Source organism: Coenobita brevimanus, chromosome 93, assembly GCF_032717465.1.
Source record: "Coenobita brevimanus isolate Jiangsu-jjx chromosome 93, ASM3271746v2, whole genome shotgun sequence".
In the NCBI taxonomy this organism is placed as follows: domain Eukaryota; kingdom Metazoa; phylum Arthropoda; class Malacostraca; order Decapoda; family Coenobitidae; genus Coenobita; species Coenobita brevimanus.
Window position 1 is genome coordinate 24541074 of NC_137046.1, and position 19051 is coordinate 24560124.

General features: G+C 44.4%; 1 protein-coding gene across 1 annotated transcript in view; it reads right to left on the bottom strand.

Annotated features, from left to right (window-relative positions):
* LOC145412384 (luciferin sulfotransferase-like) overlaps positions 1-19051 on the bottom strand; it is a 363650-nt gene that overhangs the window by 19150 nt on the left and 325449 nt on the right. The window contains exon 6 of the mRNA XM_080282273.1: positions 6132-6237. Within this exon, the coding sequence (XP_080138399.1) occupies positions 6132-6237 (106 nt within the window). The remainder of the gene's footprint in view (positions 1-6131; positions 6238-19051) is intronic.

Genomic DNA, 19051 nt, shown 5'->3' on the forward strand with positions numbered 1-19051 from the left:
CGAAAGGAAATACTGGACGATGAATGCTTTGTTTCACCAAGGGTGGGAGCTTGGAGCTGTGGTCTTGTGGAGCTTGGGTTGACCTCTCACACTGCTGGAGCACAGAACCTCTCTCCGTCAGAGCAAACACTCGACTGACTAAGTCGTGGGAAACAAAAGTGGAGCACTAGGCCGCATTTTTCTAACGGTCAAGGCAAGCAGGGGCGAACAATAAAGAAACAATAGTATCGCTCAGTAGAGCACTTAAGTGACGTGCATTAAATCGGTCACTTTTGAAACAGTGACGAATGTTTTGAAAAGTATACCACCGAAGTGGAGAGAGAAATGGTTAACTGAGCGATACACAGTGAGTTTTCCACCAATAGTTCGTGTTTTTCACAAAAGGGAAATGTTGCGAATTTGATTCGTGACATTACGCCCCTACAAAATTAAATTTTTTCCTTATGGGAAAAAATTTGTGGAATATATATATATGTACACATCCTAACTCAGTCACACAAGATTCACACTGTGGTGTGTGTGCTATCCTGCTACAGGAGAAAGTCGCAGTCGCCAGTGAGCGAAAAAAACTCGTATTTAAGTTAATAGAAGCAAGCTTGAGGGAAAAACTCCGTGACGACGGTGAAAATCCTGTACTCAGGTCAAACTGAGCGAAAAGTCACTACATTTACACTGACAACTAATTGTTGTGTAGCGTGGTGTATGTAATACACAGTGTAGGTGTGACAGTTGTAGTGTAACTGTACCTACGTGTAAAATGACACAGTAAATAATAATATGGCGACGACGAAGGCAGAGGAGAAGAGGCAGCAGCGTGCGGCAGACGATCAGCTGGCCCGCACAGCAAAACTGCTACACCCATTGCTGTACCTGCAAAACCAATTAAGGTGGAGCATCAAAAGTGTCAATGAGACAAAATTCTTATTACGTTACAAGTACTCTCTCTGCCTAGCAATCAGTACATGCTACGAAAAGTACGCTCTAGCTGAAAAATACAAGTGACAGCCTAAGCTTTGTACATTCGAGGTCGCCATTAATTATAGCACACGATTAGTGTCGGCAAGTTGAGAATCCTTGTGCAAACTCGGGTCTTCCATAGCCTCCAACAGCACACGGGTCCTCAACCTGTGCCTTGACCTACAGTACTTATATTAATATTGGGGAGCTGAGAATCCTTGTGCAAACTTAGGTCTTCCATAGCCTCGAGTCGCCTCTGCGGAGTTCTCTCTTGAACTTCCCCCTTAACCTACAGTACTTATATTAGTATTGGGGAGCTGAGAATCCTTGTGCAAACTCGGGTCTTCCATAGCCTCAAGTCGCCTCTGCGGAGTTCTCACTTCCCCCTTAACCTACAGTGCTTATATTAGTATCGGGGAGCTGAGAATCCTTGTGCAAACTCGGGTCTTCCATAGCCTCGAGTCGCCTCTGCGGAGTTCTCTCTCGAACTTCCCCCTTAACCTACAGTACTTATATTAGTACCAGGAAGCTGAGAATCCTTGTGCAAACTTGGGTCTTCCATAGCCTCGAGTCGCCTCTGCGGAGTTCTTTCGAACTTCCCCCTTAACCTACAGTACTTATATTAGTATCGGGGAGCTGAGAATTCTTGTGCAAACTCGGGTCTTCCATAGCCTTGAGTCGCCTCTGCAGAGTTCTCTCTCAAACTTCCCCCTTAACCTATGGTACATAATATGTATGTACAGGCCCTGGCCATACTGTGTCCTGTGGGGACAACAAGTGAGACGTCAGGTCTACACTCACTTCACCACTACCCTGTCTCTCAACTGACTCAGAGATTACAGGTGTGGTTACGAACGGCACAGGAAGGACATATCCCTGATTAGTGGTGTTACTTTGACACACACTGCAGGAATGGACAAAACTATCTATGTCCCGTCCCATCCCTGGCCGGAAAAAGTCAGTTCGGATACGGCCCTGTGTCTTCCTTTTGCCCATGTGACCTCCTGAGGCTGAACAATGACCCCATTCTAACACTGCTGGGCGGTACTTGGCGGGGACGAGAAACTGCAGTCGAACCTCGCCCTCGGGTGTTCGTGACTTACGGTAGAGCCGTCCTTGTTTGCGAAGGAACTTGGCTTGACCTCCCCGTGAATACTTAATCACTCGACCCTTTTGTTTGTTCCGCACGGCAGCAAGTGTCGGGTCAGAATGTTGTTCTTGTACAACAAGTTGACTACACATCAGATCTTGCGGCGATTCAATGATCACTGGGGTGACACAGTCTGAAGCCTCAACCATGGCTCGTGTTACCGCAGCAGCCAAAGTCTGAGTAGCGTCATGTTCATTGCAACTATCCTTGACTCCGGAAATGTTGCCGATGATGAGGTCAAATAAGGGTTCTGGCATGACAACTGCGAGTGTCGTACCAGTATAAAATGGAGATGCCACCTGGATACATGCCTCAGGGAACAATCTCACTGATCCATCAATAAGGTTTGCATGGATCTGTCGACCTGTGTACTGCTCAGGCCGAACTAGACTCTGCTTGACAGAGCAACCTGAGGAACCATTATCTCTCAGGACCTTCACAGGAATGCCTTCCACAAACCCTGGCTGAACAAGGAAGGTACTGTCACCTGTGGGAGGGCCTGTGGAGGAAGCAGCTAGCCACTCATGAGGCTGCTGAATTGATGCGGCAAACATTGTGCCTTGAGGGTTATATTGGGAAGATGGAACATTGGCCATCTGTGGAGGGGGGTTCACTGTCACTGTGGGACTAGTGAACTGTGGGGAAGTACCCATACTGGTAGGGACGTGACCACAGTGCTGCTGCTGAGGAATGAAGGCTGCATTGGCTTCCTGCCTCTTTTGAGCTGGTGGTGAAAAAGTTTGTCCCAACGGTCGGTTGAGTGGCTGATACTGCTGCTGGTTAGGGTACTTGTTGTACCTCTTCCACTCAGGTTTCTGAGTGTTTTGCCCCTGGTCCTTCCACTGTGGTTTTGGACCTTGGCCATTACTCTGAGAATGGCCTTGTTGCTGAGGTTCAGTCTGAGACGATTTCCCAGATTTATCAGGTTTTCTGTTCCAGGTGTTTTGCTTACGAGTTTGATACCCGTATGCAGTAAAAATGCGTCAGCCTTTTCTGCCATTTGGCTGGCATCTTTCACCTGGCAGATCTTAAGCTGTGCTATGAGCTCAGCAGGCCACGACCTCTCTAGCTGTGTACGCAGCATAAGGTCAATTATCCCCTCACGCGTGGAAGGAGTTTCATCTTTCTCCATCCACTCAATTAAGTAAGCTGTGAGACGATCAAGGAACTGAACAGCTGTCTCCTTGTCTTGGAGACAAGCTCGCATGAACTGAACTTTGGCGTCGTCTACTGTGAGACCATACGCCTTAATGAGTGCAGCTTTCATCATCTCATATGTGAGATTGTCTCCACGAATTCTGTGGAGAATATCGAGGGCAGGGCCCTCAAATAGGCTAAGAAACTGAAGCCGCTTAGCTGCCTCATCCAGTTGATACATGTCTGCCATGTCCTCAAAACAAGCTATGTACGGCTCGATTCGCTCGCTTTCCTTGTATGAAGGAAGCTTGATGCGTGGGGTCGCCAGGACATGTGCAGGGGGAACGCTCGTGGAGCTTGGACCAACTGCACCAGATGTGTCTGAAGCCAAGGAATCTCGCTTGAGCTTCAGCACTTCAAGTTCATGTTTTTCGCCCGCTTCTCGCTCGGCACGTTCGTGTTCTAGTTCTCTGTCTCGTTGTTCACGCTCGTATTCGCGCTGTTCTCGCTCTTGTACTAGCTCGTGTTCGCGCTGTTGTTGCTCTTTTTCTAACTCGAGCTCGCGTTGTTTCTGCTCGTATTCGCGCTGTTCTTGCTCGCGTTCATGTTGTTCACGCTCGTATTCGCGCTCTTTCTCACGCTGCTCTTGTTCATATGCACGCTCTCTTTCACGTTGTTCGCACTGTTCTCGCTCGTATTCGTGCTGAATCTTACGCTCTTCATGGGCATCATTCTCACGTTGCTGTTCCTGATTATGCCGTGAGAGTATATACTCTTTAATATCGGTTGGGTCTGTAAGACCCATATCTTTGGCTTCCTGTAAAAATATGGTGGTAGCCATGACGCTAATTTACTAAGCAAACCGAAACTGAGTACTAACTGCTTCACAAACGAATGCTAATAAACACAAGTAAAGAGTACAGACACAAGCTAGTGGTGACCAGTCTTATCTAGTTAACTGGCAAAGATTAGAGCAAAAATGCAAATGACTAGGAAGGCTCAATAATTAACGCAATGGGTACGGCGGCTACCCAGGAGCGAATAAAATCGTCTAGTGTTACCAAAATAAAGTACTAAATAGTTAAGTACTCTATGGATTAATAAAGCAAAAATTCACTTGCTAAATTAACGGTAAACACCAGTAAACTTGTGCCTATAAACTTTAATTAAAAATACCTAAATATGAACGAGTGAGCACTATCTCGTGAATAGCTTTAGAGCAAGGAGTTAATATCCTGGAATGAGGTTGCCAATTGTCATGGGGTTTTTCCCTCATGCTTGCTTCTATTAACGTAAATACGAGTTTTTTTTTCGCTCACTGGCGACTGCGACTTTCTCCTGTAGCAGGATAGCACACACACCACAGTGTGAATCTTGTGTGACTGAGTTAGGATGTGTACATATATATATATATATATTCCACAAATTTTTTCCCATAAGGAAAAAATTTAATTTTGTAGGGGCGTAATGTCACGAATCAAATTCGCAACATTTCCCTTTTGTGAAAAACACGAACTATTAGTGGAAAACTCACTGTGTATCGCTCAGTTAACCGTTTCTCTCTCCACTTCGGTGGTATACTTTTCAAAACATTCGTCACTGTTTCAAAAATGACCGATTTAATGCACGTCACTTAAGTGCTCTACTGAGCGATACTATTGTTTCTTTATTGTTCTCCCCTGCTTGCCTCGACCGTTAGAAAAATGCGGCCTAGTGCTCCGCCTTTGTTTCCCACGACTTAGTCAGTCGAGTGTTTGCTCTGACGGAGAGAGGTTCTGTGCTCCAGCAGTGTGAGAGGTCAACCCAAGCTCCACAAGACCACAGCTCCAAGCTTCCACCCTTGGTGATACAAAGCATTCATCGTCCAGTATTTCCTTTCGTTTTCCTAGTCTTAAGAGTTTAATTAAGGTGTTTTGCCTAGGCGTAAGAATTTAGCTTGAGTGAGTGAGTGAGTGCGATCTCATTAATTTGATTTTGAATTGTAAAGTTAAATTTATTTTGTAATCAATAAATTTAACAGTTCTTTTTCTTGAGCTTAATGTAAAGTAAACTCTTGTTTCATTTCTCCACAATAAGCCTATTATCCATATAGCTCCTAGCTTGCATAAACGTTTTGCTATTCATAACTGGTACTTAGGCCAGTCTTGTATTAAACTTAAAATCCGTTGTGCCTCCTAGGAGTTAAGCAGCAGCAAGAACCTGATACTATTATTAGTATTAGTTATTTATTGTCAGGGGTGAAGTAACTTTCTCCAGAGGCTAACAGTAACAGCAATCGAGTAATTAGTCTCTGCTGTGTACTGTTGAGAAAGTTCATAAATTCTCGTTCTTAGAGAATCGCTTGAAGAAGTCAGCGTAAAGTAATCGTTGCTTGATTTAGTAAGACGATCATTGTCCCTGCTCTTCAATATTATTGAATATTATTATCAATTAAATAATATTTAGAATTTATTTTAAAAACCCCGTGACAGGTAGGCAGGAATGACCGGGAGTGTAAGTGCTGCAACCTGAAGCATTAGTGATTTGCAGGGTGCCAAATGAATCAACGCTGGACAAGGCAGAAGCAGGGCCAAAGAACTTCCTTTACACATATTTTCAGAACTGAAAAATCTATACCACATAACAGTTGCTTCAAATTCATATTTCTCCAACTGCCGTAGAGAGCATCTGCATCAATTAATCTCCAAGTTATCCATAAAATACACACGTGATAATTATGTATGGTTAGCTAGTACACCACTCTGTTACATTATACAATACTAATCAAACTGACATCACATAAGTTCGAAATCTGGATTAACTGCGGTCTCTGTCTGGTTTGGTTGTGTATTTAGTTTAATTTTAAAGTAGTGTAAAATGGCCAGAGAACTCTCAGACCTTGCCTCACCTTTCCTGAAGAATCCGCCTTCACTCTGGATCACTTCCGGGCTGGCAAAACTGTCGTAATCTATCCTCCGAGCTTTCATTTGATTGAAGGACGTGTGTTCCGCAACCTGCCATAAAATCATTTGTTTATTTTATTACAAACTCACATTACCTGCACCAATGAACAACGATAATTTCTGGAAAGACTAATAAAAAGAGAGTTACGACTCCACAGGAGTAATCATTCACATTTACGCGCTCACCAAAGTTTCATCCTGTTTGTTTGTTTTTTTCACATTCAGTGCTGCAGAGTGACACCTTCACGTGGTGGTACCGATATGACTGGATGGTGAACCGCAAAAGAGGAGCAACTCTGGCTTGCAGTCCACCGGGTTCATGATCAGGAGAGTCTGGGGTGGCTACTGCTGCTGCTGCTACTGGTCATGCCAACTCTTACACATTTTCACCCTCTTTTCTGCCTTTACGTTCACCCACACATACTTCAGCATCAGTAGCTCAGTCAGGACTATGTTGTGGGGTTGGGGTAAGGGGATGAGTTTTAGATATCATTATTTTTGAAGTATAACTGCTTGGAAGGTATTATAACAGAATTTAGACAATTTTTTCGAGCTTTAATAGAAAAGGAAACAACATAAGAAACCACAAGTAATTAACTATACTATATGTCCACATTTACTGATGCATTTGAATGATGTTATATATATTATTAAAGGTGGAAGTCTGTCCCCAACCTCCACAGCTGCGCTGTTTACCTCCGCCAACGAAGTTGAAGAAGGTTATGGATTCACATATGCTTTTCTCTTTGTTTGTTTGTTTGTCCACACGATATCCAAAAGTTCTCAATGAATTTCAATCAAACTTTGAGGAAGGATGGGCCATGGGCCAAGAAAACATTGATTAAATTTGGGGGTCGATCCGGATCTTTCAATGGCATTGACGGAGGTATGAGCTCTCTGAGTGCTTTCCAGTTTCGTTCCTGTGCCACTTTGCTTTCCACTTCTCTTTCGCACTTTATACTCTGTTTTATCTCTGCTGCAAGATTCTTGACCTCTTTCACCAATTCAAGCCCATCTCCATTCACCAGCACATTACACTGTGAAGAGGGACTTCAGAGTGCTGAGCCATTCCCAGCTCAGTCCTACACCAATCATTTGCTGGTTACCATGCTTGTAATAGTCATGGATTATTTTTACTCTAGTGTCGAGCTGTGAGGTATAGTAATGGCATATACCATTGATATTACCAAAATATTAGTTATAAAAATCATAATCATAAAAATTATCTTCTTAAACTGCATTATTTTAGGATTTATGATCGCAGACTCGCTACTCAACAGTCAGCACTTCATAACTGTGCATTGCATAAATGCTGCTTGGTTTACTGGACATTGTATCCGATCTCTTATACAGGGTGACCCAGAAAAACCTCCCACATTTCAAAGGTAAATGAAAAAAAAAAAAAAAAAAGGTTAATCAAAATATTATTTGCACACATGAAACTTCATTCAATACAGTTTTTATTCATCATGTTTTAAAGATGACATCCTGCAAATGGTGGCCGTCATTGTCTATACACGCTTGGAGGCGATTTCTGAAGGCTGCCTTGGCTCGACGGGTCATGTCGGGTGGAACAGCGGCTGTCTCCTGCTGAATAGCAACCTTAAGGGCTTCAGGAGTTTGGGGTCGATGAGTATACACTCGTGATTTAAGGCAGCCTCACAGAAAAAAATCACAAGGGGTGAGGTCATGGGAACTGGCCGGCCACCCAACATCGCCATGCAACGAGATCACCCGATCCAGAAACATTTCCCTCAGCACTTGCAATGATCTTCGAGCTGTGCGTGCCGTAGCTCCATCTTGCTGAAACCACACATCGAGTTCTTCAAGCTCAAGGTGTTCGAGTTGTGGCCTTAGAAAGTTTTCGAGCATATCAACGGTCAGAAGTTACGGTAACAATTACACCAGCCTCTTCAGAGAAATAAGGACCCACGATGCCAACATCGGCAACAGCGACGGGGCTACCTTAAATCACGAGTGTATACTCATCGACCCCAACTCTTGAAGCCCTTAAGGTTGCTATTCAGCAGGAGACAGCCGCTGTTCCACCCGACATGACCCGTCGAGCCATGGCAGCATTCAGAAATCGCCTCCAAGCGTGTATAGACAATGACGGCCACCATTTGCAGGATGTCATCTTTAAAACATGATGAATAAAAACTGTATTGAATGAAGTTTCATGTGTGGAAATAATATTTTGATTATTTCTAACCATTATTTTTTCATTTTCTTTTGAAATGTGGGAGGTTTTACTGGGTCACCCTGTATATGAAGGCCTGCCGATTGTTTATATTAACATCAATCTTTATACTGACAGTCCTTGTATCATCTGATATATATATATATATATATATATATATATATATATATATATATATATATATATATATTTGAAAGCTGTTTTTCTATTAGTTGTTGTACAAGGGAAATTAATGACTCGGACAGTAACATGAGTGGTATGCTAAAAAAAAAAAAAAAATGCTTAACGACTTATATTAATTAGTACTGGTATAACTTTGCCTCTACCTTTTGTTTTGTATTTATGTTGAAGTTACATGACCTTGGCAAGATTTAATTGCCTAATATCTTGCATTTAACAGACATATCAACAAAAGCTTGCCAGCTTGAGGTTTACTAAAAATTGAAAAGTGAAGAAAAAAAAAATGTATGTACATTTTTGTATCGACAGTTTGCATCATTTAACGTACAAGACGATATCACTGTGTTATTGACAGAAGTTGTACCTAGTTTCCAGTGCCATTTAGAATCATTTATGTTGTTCCTTCAAATTTTGGAAGGGGTGGTAAAATAAAAAAAGCATGTACCAAATGAATATCAGGGAAGACCTTAAATGAGTCTCTGAATGAGAGTGAAAGGAGCCTAACTTTTTCAGTCCGATGATATAACTAGTTTTATCCTTGCTACCAGATGATTTTACCATTTAGAACACCCCCATACTGAAAGTTTTTTTTTTTTTTTTTTCATAATATTCATGGCAGCGCAACTGCCAGGGTCATATGCCGCCGTATAACAAAGAAGTAAAAAGCAAAAACAAAAAACAGAGGATAAGCCACACAATCAAAAAGGAGAAATTCTAAATATCCTTAAGAAGTCCTGCCTCCTTCACAAAGGAGAGGGTTGCCCCTCCCAAGACATAGGCATCCTCGCCAAGCACGGAGGAAAGATGATACACACCACCATCCGTTTGGTGGTCAGAGAGGAACCGACGCCGCAAATCCTCAAGACTAGGACACTCCACCAACAGGTGCCGAACAGTCAAGGGAACCAGACAGTCATCACAGAATGGAGGAGGAGCCCTCTCCATTAAAAAACCGTGAGAGAAATGGGTGTGGCCAATGCGGAGGCGGCACAAAGCAGTCTCCCATTGACGAGGGAAGCCCTGGTAACTGAATGAGCCCACCTTCTGGCAAATCGAGCAGAACTTATTGGCACCCACAGCATCCCAATGCTCCTGCCAACAGCAAAAAACCCTGAAGGCAATAAAGGAGCGCATATCTGCAGCAGGCAGACGATACAGAGGGGACTGTGCAAGAGGGGGACGAGCCGCTGCCGCCTTGGCCAGCTGATCAGCTCGTTCATTCCCTGCCACTCCTACATGAACTGGAACCCAACAGAAATCTACACGACGTCCACGACGCCCTAAAAGGAAAAGCCACTCTAAAATGGATAAAACCAAAGGATGAGAGGGATTAAAAGACTCCATTGCAGAAAGAGCACTTCGTGAGTCACTAAAAACAGTAAAAGCAGTGTGGGGGAGAGTGAAGAGAATCTGAAGAGCAAATAAAATAGCAGTCAGCTCAGCCGTAAAAACAGAAGCAGTCACAGGGAGGCTCCCACCTCGACAGAAGGTGGGAAACACCACATCAAAGCCCACACCCGCATCAGACTTATATCCATCAGTATAAACTGGTATGGAGTCCCAATGAGAAGAGGCATGCTCTAAAAACAGAGAAAATAAAACCTGAGAAGGAAGGGAGGCCTTACTGGATGAGAAGAAACGACAAAATGTCACCCTGGGGAGAAGCCAGTAGCCCACCCTCGGGACACGGTGGGGAGTGATCGGCAAAGAAGGAACAGAGAAGCTAGACATAACTGCACCCTGAAACCAAAGGGCTTTGGAAAGGATGGCCGAGTGGCAAAAATAGGTGACCGAGAATCTTGAGAGACCTTGACAAAGGGCACAGAGTCTGGGAGATGAGATAAGCGATACCAACATCGCATCAAAAGGGAAGAGCGGAGCAAGTCTAGAGGAAGGACACCAGCATCAGCCAACAAACTCGAAATCGGGGAAGATCGGAATGCCCCAGTGGCGAGACGAACACCAGCATGATGTATGGAATCTAAAATACGAAGCCAGGCTTCTGAGGCAGAGGAATAAACTTCACATCCATAATGAAGTTTGGATAAAATCAGAGACTGATGCAAGAGGAGGAGGGTCTTGCAATCAGCTCCCCAGTATGTGTGCGCTAAAACTTTCAAGAGACCCAATGCTCTGAGACACTCAGCTTTTACGTACCTCAAGTGAGGGACCCAAGTCAACCGGCTGTCAAAAATCAGCCCTAAAAACCGGGTTTCCTTTAACCCCTTAACCGCGGGGCGTCACTTTCGTGACGCTTGGGAGCAAGGGATCATACCGCGGGGCGTCACTTTTGTGATTCTGTGTTATTTTGAATTCACCCGGGCTTCCAAGTGGGGGCTTGTATCATCTATCAGTACTGCCAATGTCCAACACTAGTCAGCACTCCTAATCTCATCTGTACTCCCATCCATTGTTGACAATTTAGCCATTTCTCCCCGTTCTTGACTCCCCTCCCTACCCCCCCTCCATTACCCTATCCTCTCGCCTGCCCGGCCATGCTACGCTAAGTAAATCTTCCCTGGAATTTTTCACTGATTTCATCCATTGAAATAAGCCCTATGTCGTATTCTTATACCAAATAATATATACAAGAAAGAAATAAGGTAAGTGAGAGTGCCATACACCTGGAATTGGCTAATTATCATCTGACAACACCTCACGTGCACTCGTTTGCTAATTTTCGCTGTTTTTTTCCCCTTGGAATATGCCGTATAATCTATTTTCGTAATAAATATACATGTAAGGAGGGAAGGGAGAAGCCTAAGTGATATTTACATTCACCTGGAACTACCTAATTTATAATGTATTGTCTAGATTTCCTGCCAATCATATCAGTGCTACACAAAGCTGTTTCAAGATTTAACATTGGTAGCTCTGATTATATATCTCCTAAGTAGGCCTCTAATCTATTTTCATAATAAATATACATGTAAGGAGGGAAGGGAGAAGCCTAAGTGATATTTACATTCACCTGGAACTATCAAATTTATAATGTATTGTCTAGATTTCCTGCCAATCATATCAGTGCTAGACTTAGCTGTTTCAAGAACCAATATTGGTAACTCTGAATAACCCCTAAACAGGCCTCCAGGCTGGCCCTGCGTTATCAGTTTACTCTCATCTTCCGAAGTGAGGGGACGTATGTTTCTTCTTGCTGACTTCAAGGCCTTTTTTCACCCCCATGCAAATGGCTCTGTGACCTTTACCCCCTACTAAACCTCGTGTGGAAAGAGGTAAAGGGCTGACAATTGATAAAAGAGTGACTACGATCTTTCTATTGAGTAAAACAGTGCAAGTGGAATTGTAAATAATGTGTAAATAATGTGTAAACAGCAAGTGAAAGTAATGAATGTAAATATACGTGGACAATGGAAAATAGTTTTATAAGTTATTTCAAGTGATAGTGCACAACATAGTGTAAATAAAATAGAAATGTAAATAACGTAAATAAAATAGAGAACGTAAATAGAAATGTAAATGAGTAGTATTATAAGAATACGAGTATATACCCTAGGAGTAATGAAAGTGAAAGTTTCACTCTAGCATGTCTGAATGCTATGAGTTATGAGAGTGAAGATGAAAGTGACATTCACTCTCAATGCCAGTATACAGGACGAGAAAGTGAATGCTACGTATTTTACTGAAAGAAATTGAATCCCTACAGTGACAATAAACTAATACTACTGAAGGAAACTTATGGATAAAGACTGTAGAGATATATAAGTGTTATATAGTAATAGAAATATAAAGTGTGAGGGGTTTTATGAATAATAAATGACAGAGTAACAAAAGCGAACTAGTACCAGTGCGACGATCAGACGCACTCGTAATTTCCATTGCTTTCACAGTGTTTTTTTTTTTTAGTATGGATCCCAAACTACTTGGAAATTGTAGAATAGTGTTTATAGTGTTTGTATCTGGCTGTGGTAATCATATTACGGGTTGTCGGGAAGTGTAAAGTGGAGACTTCGTTACCCTACTTCAGAGGTCTCCACAAGTCCTACTGTAACCGACGAAGGCTCAACAATCATTCCAGGAGAAAGCTGAAGGTATGTACCATAAGCATATGTAATTTTATTATTCTTGGACTAATAACTGATTTTTGGCAAATATTTTTTGAGAGTCTGTCGGAGCCCAAATAACCCCGCGGCACACGCAAGTCATTGGTAAACAAGCCCGCGGTGTAGGGGTTAAACACGAACTACGACGCCCGTCTAAAAAAAGGTTTGGGTCAGGGTGGACTCCACGAACGCGGCAAAAATGCATGGCAACGGTCTTCTTGAAGGAAAATCGAAAACCTCGTTCATCAGCCCATCTAGAGACACGGTTGAGAGCCATCTGCATCCTCCTTTCTGCCATTGACATCCGTGAGGCAGTGACAGAGATTGATAAATCGTCAACATAGAGAGAGCCATGAACACCATCAGGGAGCACAGAAATAACGCTGTTAATTGCCACCGCGAAAAGGGTAACAGTATGCTCCCTTGTGGCACACCATCCTCAAGGGGACGTGCAGGAGACAGCTCACTCCCGACTCGGACCCGAATAAAACGATTAGATAAAACTCCCGGATAAAAGTGGGGAGTCGCCCACGGAGACCAAACTCATAAAGAGATTGCAATATACCATGACGCCAGGAAGTGTCGTACGCCTTCTCCAAATCAAAGAACACTGTGATATGATGCTGGTTAGTTGCAAAAGCCTGGCAGATGGAAGATTCTAAAGAAAGGAGAGCATCTGTGGTCGACCGCATCTTCCGAAACCCACACTGGACTGGTGACAAGTAACAACCCTTCTCTAAGTACCACACGAGCTGACTATTCACCATCTTTTCGAGGACCTTACAAAGGCAAGATGTCAGCAAGATAGGGCAATAATTAGTGGCCTGCAAGTGATCCTTACCCGGCTTAGGGATGGGGAGAACCACAGCAACACCCCATGAGGTCGGAAACCCACCATTGCACCAAATTCTGTTATACAGTGACAACAGAAAATGAAGGGCTGCATCAGGCAAGTGGTGTAAGAAGGCATATGGGACATCATCCAAGCCTGGAGACGAGTCGCGACACTGCGACAATGCCGTCTGAAGTTCAGAAGCAGAAAAAGCAACATTATACGACTCCTCCGCAGTAGATGGAAAACTAATGCCCAAAGATTCCAGGTGCCGTCGGCGGCGTGCCGACGGGGATGAGGTGTCCTTCCTAGAGACATTAGCAAAATGAGCTGCAAATATCTTGGCAACAGACGAAGAATGAGCCACCACCACACCTGCACGAGATAAAACAGGGGGAGAGGGAACGGGAAATTTCCTTGAAATCTTCCTCACCCGTTTCCACACTTTTGTGAGAGGAGTCTGCAAAGAAATTGAAGAAACAAATGATGCCCAAGACTTCCTCCTAGCCTCCTTCATAACCCGCCGGGCATGAGCTCGGGCCCTCCTATATGCCGCTAAGTAACCAGGGTCACCTCGGTGACGACGAAGTCGGGAGAAAGCAGCACGTTTAGCCCGAACAGCAGAAGCACACTCATCAGTCCACCAGGGAACTGGATGGCAAGGAAAGTGACCAGCTGTTCTTGGAATACTCTGCAGTGCCGCCGAGTGTAGTAAGTCTGTGAAATACTCAACAGCAGCATCAGTGCTGACAAAATCCTCCACACATCGGTTCGGGGAACACAGCTCCTCAAAAACCGGCCAGACCGCCCTATCCAAGCACCAGCAGGGAAGACGACGCCGAGGCGCACTCTGTGTCGATCTTAATAAAATAGGGAAGTGGTCACTGCCATGTAAGTCCGGTAACACAGCCCATGTAAAATTCAGGGCTACCCCTGCAGAGCACAGAGACAAATTAATAGAAGTAAAAATACCTGTTTGACTATGGAAGTAAGTAACTTCACCAGAATTTAAAATGTACAGGTCCACATCCTCCACAATGGAGGCTAACATAGTACCTCTAGCATCAGCTGTGGAGCCACCCCACAGGGGATGATGACTGTTCATGTCGGCCAGCAAGAAATAGGGTGAGGGAAGTGCACGAATAAGATTTTCAAGATCAACCCTCTCAATAGTGGCACTAGGAGGGAGGTACAAAGAGCACACAGTATAACGACGGGGAAGGAAAATCTGGAGAGCAACAGCCTGCAGTGGAGTGTTAAGACTCACAGCAGTGAAAGGTATGTCACTGCATACTAGAATAGCCACACCCCCACCATGACCTTGTCCAGGAAGAGGATCTGAATAAAAAATCTGGTAACCAGGTGGACTGGGAGGCGCAGCATCACCAACCATTGTCTCTTGTAGGCAAACACACACAGGTGAATACGCAGCCAGAAGCCAACGGAGTTCCTCCCAGTTGGCTCGTAAACCACGGCAGTTCCATTGAATAATATTAGCCATTAAAACTATTGAAATAAAAAGGGGCAGGGGAGAAGGACAAACAGAAAACCATAAAAAAATACTAAAAATATTAAAATGGAGGAACTATATACACAAAAGAAAGGGTCACTTAGTGGAAACCACTGAGCGACCCTAGGAGACAATCTTCTTGGGAATGCGGATACGCCCACTAAGGGGCTTGTCATGGGCAGCAGCATGGCTAGAACGAGGGCCTGGGGTCTGCGAAGTGTTGGGAGACTTCACAGACACCCGTCGCTGCCCAGCAGGAGAGGAAGTGCTACTCCAAACTCTGCCCAGGGCCCCCAGTGAACCAAGAGGTCGAGCAGGAGGGATTGGGGTCCTGGCCTCCAAACGTGGAGGAGGCAGGACAGGATCCTCCGAGGTAACCGGAGGAGGAACATCCGATACCCCGGAGGAAGAGGTGCCAGACTCACCTGACACCCCAGAAGCCCCCGAAGACCCAGAAGCAGGGTCCGAGGGCTGTTGCACAGATGGACTAACTACAGAGGATGTGGACTCCATGACCGACACCTTGCTTGGAGGATCTTCAAGACTCAAAGACTCTGAGGAACCACGATGACGTTTAGCAAATGAAGAATGTGCACCATGACTACCAGGGGATACCATAGATGTAGAGGTCGAGTCTTGAACTGTAGCGGCAACCATCTCAAGTGCGGGAGATTGTTGCACTGACATGGAATCAGCAGATGAAGGCATAGGAGCTGACACAACAGGAGGAACTCGGGTCTGCTGCTGGACAGGACGACGAGGACGGCTATGACCGGACAAAACTGACGCATAAGACACTCCGTTATGGAAAACAGATGACATGGCTCTACTCCTGGCCTCAGGAAAGCTTATTTTATCACGATTACAGATGAGGAGGATCTCCTTCTCCAAGCAAAACCGGGCACAGTCTTTAGATGAAGCAGGATGTGCCTCGCCACAGTGCAAACAACAAACAGGTCCAGGACAGTCCTGTCCTGCATGAGTGGATGCTCCACAACTGACACACACCACTGGGAGGCCCTGTTGCAAACGACGACAGACTCGCCCAACATGCCCGTACATCTGACAGTGGTAGCAGCATCGTGGATTTGGTACAAAGGGTTTGACCCTAAGGGACAACCAAGCCACCTTGATGGATGAAGGGAGAACAGTACAGTCGAACGTCAGCAACAAGGATGGAGTTGGGTTAAGAACACCTTCAACCTTCTTCTGAAACCTCTCCACTTTAACAACCCTGTGGACCTGGAGTTCTTCAAGCAGCTTCTCTTCACTGTAACGCAATAAATCTTTGGAGAAAACAACACCTTGACTATGATTGAAAAAGGCATGAGGAACACAAGTGAACAGCGCATCCGGGTCCTTACACTGGGCAGCAAGCCGGGAACCCTCTTCAGGGGATGTAACCTCCACTAGGAGGCTACCATCCCCCTGAGGTGAAATCTTCGGCTCTCTCCCACAGATTGACATAATGCGCCGATGAACAGTAAAAATGTCCAGATTCCCAATAGGCTGACCATTCAAAGTATGAATAGTGTAGTACCTTGGGAATTCAACCCTCTCAAAGACACCTGGCAGGACCTCACAGGTATGTCCACAAGATGTTGTTGTCTGTTGCCGGCTCTTCTTCTTTGTAGTGGCCACTGACTGCAAACCACTGGAACCAGGCAGGTATGGTTCCAAGGTGGCAATATGGGCCTCACCAGCCAGAGGCACAGGAGGCTCACAGGAGGGAGACTGTGAAGGATGGTCAGGGACGGAACCAGGGTCGTCAGCTGCAAGAATGGTGAAGGAAGCCATATATAATAATAACCACCTTCATTCCCCCACCCCTCCACACACCATGGAGCCCAACAAGGGGAGGCCATATGCCAGGGAAAACACCACTGGCGACCCCAGAGGTAGTGGGAAAGTATACGCAGGTAACCACCAAGGGACCCTGACAAGGGTGACTCCAGGACGATAGGAGCCACCAAGTCCCCCAGTGCCCGCTTGACCCTAAAGCCACTAGGTGACTAGCCTGGACGGCTAGCCAGTGACCAGCTGATTGACCTAGTCGGGCCCAACAAGGCCACCCGTCTAGCCAGAATAAGGGACCAAAGAGGTGTATTGCTAGCTGCAGGGCGCACCATGCGCATCGCTCAACCTCCAGGACTCCCGTCTCCCAGCATTACAGGACGCCACGCACGGCAAACACGTGGGGAGGCAACAGTCCCGCCCTAGATGGCAAATGGGCAGGGACTGACATCTCCATTAGGCCTCCTCTACCAGTGATGTAGGGAGTGCTTGGTCCACGAGGCAGACAAATGCCGAACCCTACGAAGGTAGGCATGCCTGTCAAGTAGGTGGCACTGCCAACCACGCTTCAAGCCCCACCACCACGTCAAGGTGACCCCCTACAGTGGGGTACTGAAAGGGGTTAATGAAGGTTGCATCATCATCCAGTTCAACCTCCCCTAAGGTGAATAAAATCGTTGGAATAAAGAAAACATTTATGTCCTCGAAATGAAGTATTTTAATCAAGCCCATTACGCAGCTCACACTCTAGGCTAACTTGTAATTGCCTCTTTATCCCTCACTGTATAAATCAAGGTACTATTGCGGCCAGGAGTTGTTAACCACCCTCGTCCAGCCAACGCGTGTATGTGGCAGCGTCGCATTCACGAGCACAGAAGTTGCCTTTGATGTATTCCTGTCGAAAAATATCCCTTCAGCTTTGGGCTTGTACTAATGAATAAAGCAATAGTAATATTTACACTTAAGGTTTGACTCTGATAACACGAATATATCACATTTATTATTTAGTAACTCTTTTTTGTCATACAATACCCCATTTGGATTTTAATAATACCTGCGGCAACTAGAAGTGGTCTGGGTGGGGATGTATGGGCTTTGAAATATTCGCCTTGCTTTGAGCAGCTGGTGAAGTACTGCATACGTATCAATATAAATTGTACGGTTGTTGATAGAACAAATGTCTGGTCATAAAGCCGCAGTTGGAGTACGCACGTGGTACCCACCACAATAACCACTAGCACAGCTTCCGTCACAACCACAGCCTCTACCACAGCTTCCGCAGCAACTATCACAACCTCTACCACAGCCTCCTTCCTACGAGAAGGTGTGGCTGGAGGATCGAAAGTTACTACCCCTCCTCCAGCATGACCCACCGCAGCAGCAGCAGCCGCACAATGGACAGCGCAAAGACCCACAAAAAATACCTGCAGCAGCCTCAGATGAAGTGGAACCATTCCGTGCCATTAAAAAAATGAATATAAATGAAAATGTTACAATATTAAACATATATGAAGATTCCCCTGCCTGGCAAGAAGCCAGAAATGGAAGCCGTTATATAAAGGAGGCCTCTGATCAATCCAGATTTAAAAGGAAAATCATTAATACTGAGAAATTACTTATTCCAATATTACTTAAGAAATTAATACTTATCAAAACTATGCAAAACCAAATTTGATTACCAATAGTAGTTTGTAAATGTTTTGGGGAGGTGGTCTGTCATGTTAAGTACTGAAACATATTTACTTAAGAATTTAAGACTTGTCAAAACTCTTGCATATCCACTCTTTATTACTACTAGCATTTAGTCATAATAGCCTGTACGATGTTCCTGGGTGACAGTATGTTATTCTAAGTAGTTTTTTTTTTTTTTAATAGAAATTCGTAATTTAAGGGAAATGAACAGTTACAAAAAGTACTTTTGTTATTCTTAGATTTGTCTGATTTTTTAATATGTTTTGTTACTTTATATGAGGAATAACATCCCAAAGTTTGAGTAAATTTGGTCAATTAGTTTATACAGAAAAAAAAATGTATGAATAATACGTATAAGAGACGTGAAAAATGGGAAACCAGGGGAAGTGTGTTCATCTGATGTCTGTGATATTTGGCAGTTTACCTAATAAAACACTCATTAATAAATTGTCCTATCAGCTTTATAATATTCTTCACCATTCCTGAACAAAAACATTTCCAAAATCCCTATATATTTACCTCAAATTTTACCCTCTTTTTGCCATATTAAAAAAATCATTACATTCATGTTTGTCAGTCACTGAAAAAAATAGAAG